General features: G+C 38.5%; 1 protein-coding gene across 2 annotated transcripts in view; it reads left to right on the top strand.

Moving 5' to 3' along the window:
- Nucleotides 1-12,245, top strand: part of LOC142976057 (uncharacterized) — a 237,919-nt gene that overhangs the window by 221,715 nt on the left and 3,959 nt on the right. The window contains exons 3-12 of one of the 2 annotated variants that reach the window (XM_076119258.1): nucleotides 4,206-4,358; nucleotides 4,768-4,945; nucleotides 5,431-5,682; nucleotides 6,067-6,315; nucleotides 6,704-6,963; nucleotides 7,373-7,514; nucleotides 8,015-8,155; nucleotides 8,665-8,825; nucleotides 9,065-9,135; nucleotides 9,367-12,092. In XM_076119258.1, the coding sequence (XP_075975373.1) occupies nucleotides 4,206-4,358; nucleotides 4,768-4,945; nucleotides 5,431-5,682; nucleotides 6,067-6,315; nucleotides 6,704-6,963; nucleotides 7,373-7,514; nucleotides 8,015-8,155; nucleotides 8,665-8,825; nucleotides 9,065-9,135; nucleotides 9,367-12,092 (4,333 nt within the window). The remainder of the gene's footprint in view (nucleotides 1-4,205; nucleotides 4,359-4,767; nucleotides 4,946-5,430; nucleotides 5,683-6,066; nucleotides 6,316-6,703; nucleotides 6,964-7,372; nucleotides 7,515-8,014; nucleotides 8,156-8,664; nucleotides 8,826-9,064; nucleotides 9,136-9,366; nucleotides 12,093-12,245) is intronic. The other variant, XM_076119259.1, reaches the window with a different exon arrangement.

Below are 12,245 nucleotides of genomic sequence, written 5' to 3' on the forward strand. Positions count from 1 at the left end.
GATACCTTGGACTATGGTTTCGTTGCGACATCACCTTAATAACAAGCCTTTTTCTGCAAGACTATATGATAAACAAAACTACACAAAAAACATCACCCTTTATACGTTCATGCAACACCCCCTACATGATATGACACAAATGAATGTACGTGACGCAAAAATGTATACAAAAATGTACCTTTGAGGTTCCCCTTACTAAATGTATGAGAGACATGATTTTCTAAGAAAATGTATGTCGTGTGTGTATGTATGTATGTTAAGCTTTCTAAGTAATGAATGTGTTTGTATGTTTTGGGAGATAAGAAAGAGTATGGTGGTGGTAGCTGAGATTGTAGATCGTTAGGGCTTTAAAATGATGTCTGAAGTGTGAGTATGTATGAAAAAGATTTTTTTATTTTTCAAAGTTGCCTTTTCTATAAGTCAGTGTGGCATATTCCGTCTATGGTGTTTTACCGTCTATTTGAAATAATACTCGTCATAATCGAGTTGTAGCGTTTGTAGAATTGTCAGTTAATCCTACCTAGCTACGTTCACTACCTTACTACATAACGGTTTTACATAGGACTCCCGACCAATTTTACCATTTGGGCAGGGTTGCGACCAGAAGCTAGATCTAGCTACCATCCTTTTATTATTCCATTATAAAAGTATTTTATACTAGAACAATTTTATCACAAAAGGAAGATTTCAATACCTAACTTATTAATCGAGACTTATCTTTTTTAAAAAGACAATCTTTTCATCCCACACTAAGCTTCGCTTACTTACAAAATCCACTCAAAAATTCGTTTAAAAATGATATCTCCCAGGATTAAAGGCGACAATTCTATTAGATTTGCCGTATTCTCGTAATAAAATAAACAAAAAGTGCTCTTTTAATATCAAACGCGTTAAGGGTGGGACGCAATCATTCTACGATGCTATGGGGGTTGTTCACTGGGACTTTGCAAGGGAACTTTTTTGTCGAAGACTTTTTTGCGGCGTGGAAAATTGTTGCCGTTTCAGATTACGTAGCAATGTGAAGTAATTACTTATTTCAAGATTGTTACTTTTGATTATTTTTAAGTCCCATGAAATATAAATCGTGCTTTGGGAGTCGATTTAAAATTATCTCAAACTCTACGCTGTTTAACAAAAAATATAACCATCACATTTGAAGAAACACAACGGCCTCAATTATTAAATAATGTAAGATTTTCTTAATAAAACAAGCTTACTGATGATCTACGTCCTCTTTTTTCCGGGAGGGGACGCTTGCCTAACATTTGAACCTTAATGGGTAACATACTTATTTATTTAGTAACGTGTTAAAAGCCGAAAATTCCATTTAAAATTTGACAAAACTATTGTGTATTTTCTTATTTGCACAAGGTATTTTTACAAACATATCAGGCCTTTTCCCCATAGGGGTACGCAGAGACCAAAGAACGCATAACATCCATACACTTGTCACATGGTATTTTTCTAAAATAATTATAATTTTTCGGCTCAAATTTGGTAAAAACTACCTTATGTACAATCATCTTAACACCAAGCAACATCGCGTAACACATAAACGTGTATTATGTGCTGTTACGGCAGATTACGTCGACCAACGTAAATAAAAAAGTTTCTCCAATGACTGTAATTGAGGTAAAGGTACGGCGCCTGTGCGAGCGAGATGGGAGATACGGTGTAATTTCTAAATGGTGATTAATTAGGTAATGAATGTAAGTTAATTTACGTGTAGTTTAATGTGATTGAATTGTTTGATTGAAAAAAATGGCCGCGAGTTTGTCGCTAGCTCTTCTCATAAGACCTTCCGAGCTAGTGGTAGATTCAGTAATTGTAAAGACTATCATAGCTGTCAATATTTGACCTAAATGAATAAATGTTTTGATTTGATTTGTGAGCACCGACAGCGGTTATGCGACGTGTACCATACTATGCTAATGTAACGCTTTCAAAAGAAGTAATTTTGATTCTTATAACATGAAAGAACTCTTAACGCCTATGTTAGACTGATTTCGTGATCTAAGTATTAGGCAAAAGATATTTTGATGTGTTTCAGTCACGGCATTTTGTTTCTATACACAGACGAAATCAAATATGAGATGTATTTACTGTTTTCAAGCTGAAAAGATCTCATATTTGATTTAGATGTTAGACAAAAGTCAAAAAATTCTCAGTTGTGTGAAATATAAGTACTATTCCCAAGAGCAAAAAGTAACGGATGGAATAAAAAATCATACCTTACTTTTGGGGGAAACAGAGTTGTGATTTTGCGAAAATAATAAAATAAACATCCCCGCTCATATTCCCTCCACCCCAGGTAAGGACCCCACGACATTCAGTTAGGGTCTCAACATAAATTTTATTGCGTATAAACTCCATTTTTATATTTTGCCAACAAGTTTTTGACGAGCGTAATTTTTCTTGTTTTGGGGATAAAAGGGCACTTTTCTTTCCACTTAGGGGTTGAAATAAAACAATATGGCGGTAAGGGAACGATAATATTTATATTGTGGAGTATTACGACTGCTTTGATATAAAGGGGTAGGCAAGAATGTATATTATAGTGCTTTTTTAGAACTTCGCACGTGATGGGTGTAGTCGTTTTCCTGGTTATTATTATCTAGTCTTAGGGCCTTCTTTTATTTTGAAGTTATTGAATTTTGGTTATTTTGGCTTTATTTCACGCTTTTAAAATTTATATCTCTGGAACTGAAAATACTTGGACAAGAACGCAGTATCAAACCTAGAACTTTTCTATCAATAAACCTTCTATCTACCATAGCCCACTCAAGATTGATAATTTTTAAAAACAATGCAGATATAAAACAGATTCTATAACCTAACTACATCTTTCTTCTCCCTCTTTCTTATACAAGATGAAAGAAACAACTGCCAAGATCACATCTATCACGAGTAAATCAATGGTGTACATAAATATTTGACGCGCTACGCAATCCCGGGGAACATTGGCTCGTAAAACATAGTAAATAACTATAAAACACAGTAAATAATGGAGAAGCATAGTATATTACGGTGATACTATGTATATTTACATGGGGTCCAATATGTTTCGTGCTATTAAAGCTTTTAATTTATTTTTTAGGACGAATAGCCAAAGGATGGCCATAGCCCTCATTTTACTTTAAACTTCCATTTAAAAATTATGTTTACAAGATGTAGGAATCGAATCTGATGCTCAACCATATTATATTGTCAATTATACATTCATTGACTTGAGGTCTGCCTTCTTAAAATCCCTACTGCCATTTTATATTCAAGTGAAATTGTTATGAAGTAACAGTTACGTTCCGTCTTTTCTTCAAAATGGCTGAACCAATATTGTTAAAATTTGTCAAAGAGATACATTGATTATAATACCACATTAATCTGTGATAATATTAAGAAAGGTTAAACATTACAATAGTATTTTTTCAATTGCATAAGTAACACGGTAGAACCATTAACCCACTGCACTATATCAAAGAAAACGTCAAAACTCCTACTGAAATTCTGTGTTTACGTATCGCGGTAAAACTTTGCCAGCTAATATTGGCCAGGCGCTAAGATTTCAAGTACTTTGCCCCAACTTGTGCAATGTTAACCCAATTATGAAAATACTCTTGGCAGTGTTCTAAGTTTGCAGTCTATAATGCTCTAGTGTTTGGTTAACTTGGACTAGCCGAGTATAGTTTAGTCAATATACTAAGTTCTGAATTGTTCACTGGTCTAATTTACTTTATAAATAATACATTTTACCCACTATTGTGTGAAGTATCTTCTCTTGGAATAAGAGAGGGGTTAAGTTAATTATCCCTTCCAGAATTATTTAAAAATCTTTCGGTAATATGTCGACAAGTTATTGATCTGTTGTCTCGTTTTACGAACATACGACCATTTGTGTGAAAGGTGAATAAAGAATCTTACTAGGCTTAAATTCGAATGCTGAACCTTGTCTATCTGTCTACTTCAGTTTGTAACTAAACTAAGAAAGCGATTTCAATCGTGAAGATTATATTATTGAAGACCTGAAGTGCATAATCAAAAAATATATCTTATAGTCCAATTAAAAGTTACAGTTTGCGTTTTTCTTGCCTCGCCGCGTGGTCTGAAAAACATGCTCAAGCAAAAAAATTTTGTAATAAATTACTATTTAAAACTATTTAGGACCTATTTTTAGGTGCTATATTAAACTTCTGCTTGTTTATTTCCAGTCACATCACAAGGACAGCTAGCTGGCTTCCTCCGGCGGAGAGCTGGCCCACAGGCAAGGAAGGCAGCGGCAGCGGCAGCGAGCAAGATGAGGAGGAACTACCTTATGGATGGGAGCAGGCCCTTGACTGTCATGGGAAACCTTACTATATCAAGTAAGTGGGAATCTTCCTTTAAAAAACATACGACGATTGACTGCTTGTATGGTTCAGACAGTTGTGTGACTGTTGATTATGTTGTTTTGGGTAAAATTTCTGATTCGAGTAAAATGCTGGTGGACTTTTCCAGTTTATGTAGTTTATTAATTGAAGTTAACTTTACTTAAATTTCTGATACGTTGCTACCAGCTGATTTATATTGTGTTAAAATTTCTTTGAATTGACGTTGTCTTCTAACCAAAGTTAAGACTTATCTCTATATAATTTAAAGTAAACGTGGCAGTAAAAAATGAAACCAACGATCTACCATAAAATGGCTCAATAAAACTAGACTTCTTATAAATTAAATCCCAACCCAATATCGATCCGAATATCTTCTTACAAATTACCACCTTGTCTTTTCCAGCCACGTCAACAAGACCACAACCTACGTGGCTCCAGAAGGCTGCTCCTGTGAGTCTCCTCCAGCGCCAAGAGATGTGGTGCTGGAGAGAGACACGGAGCTCGGCTTCGGGTTCGTCGCTGGTTCAGAAAGACCAGTCCTTGTGCGGTTCGTGACGGATAACTCGCCTAGTGTGGGGAAGGTAAATGAATATTTTCGTATTTTTTTCTGGCTATTATTACACCTCTTGCGTACAAAGTTTCCAACAAATCAGTTTTCCGCGTCATTAAATTGTCTTACGGGAGTCACCGAGCAACATTAACAGACTACTTTTATGATAAGACATGCTGTATCGGGCCAATTCTTCGGTTCCTGTGGGCGCCTTAAGTTGATTGCGATCAGGAAACAATTTAAATTAACGAAACATATTATCCTTACTACAAATATTGAACTAAGGAAACAGCAGGTCAAAATATCATCAACGTAAAACAAAGGCAAGGCAAGTCTATCACAGACGTTGATTGACAGAGTTAAACCAAACTTTACACGACTTTCTTCAATAATCATAACACCCAAAAAATGCGATAATCAAACCAAAATTCCTAAGTTCGTGTGAGTGAGAGCAATAAACATAAGCGAAGTTTTATGAAGCGGCTTTAAACAAATCACTATCAATTCATTTTCCAGTTGGAACCTGGTGACCAGATTCTCTGCGTCAATGGCGAAGACGTAAGCCTAGCAGCGCGAGAACACGTCATATCGGCAGTTCGAGCATGTTCCGAGAAGGTCACCCTGAGGGTCTGTCAGCCGGCAAGGAGTGGGAACCCGGCGAGGAGATCAGCTCTACTGTCTGCTGCGAAGAGAGCGAGGTTGAGGGCCAGGCCACCGAGGGTCAGGTTTGCTGATTCCGTGCAGTTGAATGGAGCACCTATGTATCCCGTAAGTAAAATTAACCTTATTGTGTTAATCCGACTTCCTTCTTTCTATCCTACAGTCCTGATTTCACTCCTGTAACCATTGGTTAACTTATCAGGAGGCATAGTCGCTTTATCTATAGGATAGGTTAGTCGACATTTATTAATTAGCCGTTATATTCTCCTTTAGCCCGAAGACTCAGGTAGGTATTATTTGAACGATAGAATCTGCCGTGCTTCTGTTCAGCCTTTAAACATTTAAAAATATTAAAAAAAATACTAAAAAAGAATATCCTTTATGATACCTATTTTGAACACTTCAAATATAAACCGAAAAACAGTCCACCGTGTCTCAAACCCTTTTTATTTGTAACATTTCGCTACTAATCCTATGATGTCATTATTTCAGCCGTCAGCATTCTCTCTCGGTGACCTCTGCTTACCTCCAATGGCGAACGTCTTGAAGGTATTCCTCGAGAACGGTCAGACGAAATCCTTCAAATACGACACTACGACGACCGTAGCCGATGTGGTGACCAGTTTGAAAGACAAGCTGTGCATCACTGCTGAAGAGCATTTCAGTCTGGTGGTGGAACATGTCAAGAGTTTGAGAAGAAACAAACTGACTCTGTTGGATCCAAAGGAGTCTTTGGCTAGGGTAAGGAATTGATGATTGATGGCTGACGACTGATGATACTGACGCCTGATGATGACTGACGACTGATGATGGCTGACAACTGATGATGACTGACGACTGATGATGACTGACGACTGATTATGACTGACGACTGATTATGACTGACGACTGATTATGACTGACGACTATAAATGACTGACGAGTTATGATGACTGATGTCGATTGACGACTGATAACTGACGACTGATTATGTCTGACGACTATTGACTGACGAGTTATGATGACTGATGACGATTGACGACTGATGACTGACGACTGATGACTGACGACTGACGACTGATGACTGACGACTGACTAACTGAAGAACGATGCAGACTGAAGACTTAAAATTGATTGTTTATTTTTGCAGATTGCCGCACGTCCTGGTTCATACAAAATGCGATGTTTATTCCGAGTGGTCTTCATGCCAACTTCAGCAGCCGAGCTGGCTCAGCGTGACCTAGCGGCACTAGACTACCTATACATGCAGTGTTGCAACGACGTGGCGCAAGAACGGTTCGCGCCGGAGTTACAGCCCGATGTCGCGTTACGACTGGCCGCCTTGCATATGCATCAGCATGCGTTGGCTAACAATCTGTCGCCGGCTAAGTTGACTGTCAAAGCTGTTGAGTAAGTTGTTCAATAATTATTATTCTAGTACTGTAGTTATCGTTGATACATTAAAAGTCAAGCACTGCCTTATCATTATACGGGTGAGGCGCTTATAGTCAGGTGCGCTCACCGGTAGATAAACAACCAGTGGGTTAAGCAACCCACGGCGCGGTCATTCTATAGATGGGTGACCGAAATAGTATATGAACGAGCAGGGATACACGAAACAAACTCGGTTCCGGTTGCTGTCAATTTAGATATAAGTCGTTTAGCCAAGCTAAAGGCTTTTTGATTTCGATTAACCACTAACTAAACTAAGGATTAAGAAAAAATCTGTTGACATATCTTTTCCATTCAATTATTTTATAGTTTTTGGATTTGTTAACTTTATTAATAAAAAAATTCAAATAAAAATATTATTTTTCAGGAGAGAATTCGGCTTAGAACGCTTCGTTCCGAGTGGGCTCCTCGAGAGTATGAAACGTAAAGAGTTGCGGCGACTGATAGCTCACTTCCTCAAACTTAACTCACAGATGACTGGCAGTCAGAGGCAGCTGACACAGTTACAGGTAACACATTATTGAATAAACTACATATTGTAAAGGGAAATTAATAGATGCCTAAAATTAAAAAATCTCCTATATAATTATGCAATGTACTCTGGTAAAGTAGTGCATAATACATTGCACATAATGTTTAAAGATTTTAGACTGTATAGAGACTAAAGGGAGCTCATGTCTGCTCTACATAAAAAAGAGCTACAATCAAAATTTTGCACTCTAACCGCCATTAATCCGGCAAATAATTTCTCATAGTCTAGCGAGTGGTTTTAAATACTTAATAAGAGGGAAAAAATAGGAAGAAGATAATCTTATAGGGAAATGACTGCATGATTAATCATCAAAACCATTTAAAACAAAAGCGGGCTTATAAATCGTACCTGAACATGTTGTCTTCAAAATTAATGTATATTTTACCAAATTGCCGAAAAAAAATTAAAACAACGCAACACCTATATCTGTTTTAACTAGTCTCAAAAAAATTTAAAGTCTTTGGTGTTATTTTCCAGGCTAAACTGCACTACCTAGACATAGTGGCGGGTCTGCCGAGTTACGGCGCCAAGTGCTTCAGCAGCAGCCGGCCGGAGCGCGTGCTGCTCGTGTCGCCGCGCTTCGGCCTCAGCCAGATCGTCGGCCGCACCAACTCTGTAGTAAGTCGTTCTTTTGTAAGATACCCCCTTATTTTTAATCATTATTTATGCTGTTGCTGTTAGTTTGCATAATTCTACAGATAGACATGATTATTTACACTTCCCACGATGTTATATTTGTGGTTTAATCTGTGCTGTGCTCCATTAATTTCATGGGCTGCCAAGACTCCAAGTTAATGATGGTAATTTACGCCTACAAGTCTGCTTCCGATACTTAAAAAACACATCTAACAATAAGTAGAAACAGGGAAAAAATATGTTAATCTTCAAACAGGTGTAAAAGCGCATACAAACGTGCTTTGTTTCACCTTTTTTGCTTTTTTTTCCCGAAAATATGCGTCTTTTCAACTAAAAATTATTAAGGCGTTTGGCTGACATTATCAGTCCAGTCCAATCTAATTAGTCGTCGAAATGTCACTTCACTGATTGTGATTAAGAAACAGGATAAAAACCATTATATCAAATTTATATTCGTGGTCATGATATTAACATAAGGTTTTCTTCAACAGCCACAATCCATAGCGTCTCTCGAAGAGGTGGAGGGTATCAGAGTGAAGCGCGAGTGGTCGCACGGCGGCGCTGACGTCGCCATCTTCCTCCAGAGGGACCGAGTGCTGGCGCTGCTCATGGAGGAAAGAGATGCTGCTGAGATGCCCCTCATTATTGCTGGGTAAGTCGCTGCATGAGAGTCTCATATTAGGCGTATGTCAAAAAATGCTAAATCGAAAGTTTGAAACTTCGAAGCCGTAACGGCCAAATTTTGAAAAGTTATATAAATTTTAAGGGAGGCTTTAAAGTATTTCTGTCTCTACGATACTTATAAGTAGCCTAAAGTTGAGGGACATTTTTGTTTTTTTTTTCGTTAATCGAAGGACATAAATGATGTAGTTGTCACTGCTTACGTTTCAGATATTATCGACTAGCTACAGGGCGAGAATTGAATGTTGAGCAAGAACGGGAGCCTATTACGGAAGATATAGGTAAGCTGATACAAGCTATCAAAATCAAGAAAAGCAAAAAACCATTCGCTGGTCAAAACGTTTTAGGGCCAAAACACTAAAGAGAACTAATAATTTGTTTCGAAATCGGCCCCTGAGTGTTCTAGTAATCAGAAAACAGAAAAAAAAACAGTTGAATCAAAAACCTCCAACTTAAATAAACTAAAGCATAATTGAGTTAAAATAATTAAGTTATATTTTTCTTGTTTCCAGCTCCACCATATTTGTCTCAACACAACGTGGTGCCAGCTAAGTGGAGCTACCTTCACTTCGACGACCCCAACATGCTATCCAAGAAGCACTTCGCAATCTTCAGCATGCCCCCTCCATACCACTCCACTCCTGAACAGTCCAAGTCTTTAGACACCAACATGAACGCAAGCATCACTAACAGAAACCATAGCAATAACTCAAGCCCACTAATAGGGTACGAGTCCAAATCTGGCTTACTAGGCCACGACGTCCATTTCGAAAAATGCAAGAGAAATGAAGATTTTAGACTTTTCGATCCAAATGATGCTTGCTACCTCGACGACGGCATGGGTTTCGACCTTCAAAGCGTTCTATCAATGGAACTCTTAGAGAATGCCTCCAATAACCCGAGGCTAGTCGAGGCTAAGAACGAAGAAGTACTAAGAAGGGTAGCAGAAATGCAAAAATTAGTTGAAAATTCTGAACAATATTTGACTGAGAATTGTGATTTCGATGCGTATGAGATGAGAGACGAGCTAGTTGGTAAAGAGACTAGTGTAGATAATATAGAAAGTGATACGGAATCTAATACTAGTAGGATGTCCTGTGTTGATGATGCGCCGGGGATTTTGAAACATAGCGACTCTTTACTTCTGTTGACTGAAACTATCAACCAAGGCTTAAACGGCTTAGGTGTACCGGAAAATGGGAAAGACAATAATAGCTTAACGACAAGACAGTCGCAAGGATTAAGTGCTATTCTAAATAATTGCGGACTTACAGACGCTTTAATAGCTTTGAATAATGATGTTTGTCATTCTGAAAGCGACAATGATTCGTTGTACACACCAACTAATAGCCCGATAAGGAAACATCAGAATAAGTCTACAACTAAACCTGTGAGAACGAGTTTCGGCCTTCACAGTCCAGACCCTACACAAGACAATAAAGAACCAAATCTAAAAGAATATTTGAAGCAACTCCGAGAGAAGAGTAGTAAAGAAGAAGCGAGAACAGCCGATTACCAGTTTTTTTATCAAGAAAGCGTAGTTGATAATGATGCCGAGCTTATAGATTTAACTTTGATACCTCCCCCGCAGACGCCGGACGAATTAGACTGTGCTACGCAAGTGCCTCAAATTGTACCTATCGTGCCACCTTCGTTCGCTGACGACAAGATAAACTCACAGGAGAATTTAGCGAACCCTCCGCAGAAAACAGCTTTGGAAGAGTTTATTGCTAACGTAACAATACAGCCACCGACTGTGAAAGTTACACCAGCGATAGAACTAACTCCTGAAGAAATCATGTCTTATATCATTCCACCGCCCCCAGCATCAAATTCATCCACATTAGATAGAGAGCAAGTCAGTTATGCAAATCACAGTCAGATTTTAGAAGCAAAAAATGGACTAGGAAATACTGAAGTGAAACCTGCTAACGGTGACGTTGTAAAAGGTACTCTAAGCGTTAGTGAGATTAGAAATATGTTCACTGCTAAAAGTTTAAGCGAAGCACGTAATAGTTTATTGTTGAAAGACAAAGCTAAAACGCCTGCACAAACTAAATCTGACTCCCCAAAAGGCAAGCGAAAAAGTGTGTCAAACGATAAGCAATCGAATGGAAACGCTCATGTTATAGAATACCCTACTGTTGAAAGGAAAGGTATGTTTTCTTGTTGTAGTAAGGATAAGAATAAGTCTGAAGAGAATTCAGATGAGGGAGAAAAAGTTGAAACACAGATACAGAATTCGGACTCTATACCAGACGTTTGTGAAATCAGGCCACCGCCGAGGAGAAAAGGATCTGATGGTAAGAAGCCTCCAGAAAGACCACCGAAGGTACCTCCAGTACCAGCTCCGAGACCAAGGTCCAACTCTTTCACTTGCTTAAACAATGAACTATCAGCTGTCGAAATAACAAACAATCATTTCAGTACACTAAACAATAGGAAGTTGAACTACAAAGTCGTTTGTGACATCAATGAGCAGATGCAGAATCCTCCGCAACTACCTCCGAGGTTAGAAAACAAGGTTCTATCACCACCACCTCCAATATTATTGCCGCCGAAAAAGCCTCCACTACCACCGGTCCCAAGTATCGAAGTACTACGAATGAAGAATGCAAAACAATCTCCAATAAGGAACCCAGAACAGCGCTTAGCCAGTATTGGTTCTCCACACTTTCAAAGGAATTTAAACACCTATAGAAATTTAGAAATTGAAAACAGATTGACTGAAGAAGAAAGCCAAAATATCAGGTCTACGCCAAACTACAGTTCGATGACGTTGCAAACACGACACGTGCGTTCAAACTCCGAAACTAAGAATACGATTTTGAAGAACAATACTGCGTTATCATTATGCTCTCCGCAAATGAGTAGACGGTTTAGTAATAGACCGGACTTACTTAATGGTGCTCCGGGGGAAAGGGTTTTTAGTCCTCCATTGTCAGAAAGGCAGTCTTTTCGTCGGGACAGTGCCAGTCCGACTCCAAAAGTTCAGAACCATGTGAGGTTTAAAGAAGATGTAGTGGATCCGGACATTCCCACGCCGCCTTCTCCGCCAACGGTGAAGTTTCCGGAGTTCCAGTCTGGGAACAATGGGCACGTGTCTATAGAGAGTCTGTTGTGTAAGACGGAGGTGGCCGTGGAAGGTCTGCTGCAGAGACTGCACCAGGTGGCACAGAAGTGTTCTCATCAGCATGCCCATGGGGGCGGCGAGGATATTGATGAAGTTAAGTTTCAGGTGAGTTTCCAAACAACAAGTATTTGCTAATATTGCATAAGATATGGATAAAATACTGTGTTGCACTCAATTATTATTTGATTCAAATTTGGGTATTTCATTAGGTATGACCGACTTTTAATATGATGACTAAAATTCTTGGTTTGTTGTCTT

The sequence above is a fragment of the Anticarsia gemmatalis genome, chromosome 10, assembly GCF_050436995.1.
Source record: "Anticarsia gemmatalis isolate Benzon Research Colony breed Stoneville strain chromosome 10, ilAntGemm2 primary, whole genome shotgun sequence".
NCBI lineage: Eukaryota > Metazoa > Arthropoda > Insecta > Lepidoptera > Erebidae > Anticarsia > Anticarsia gemmatalis.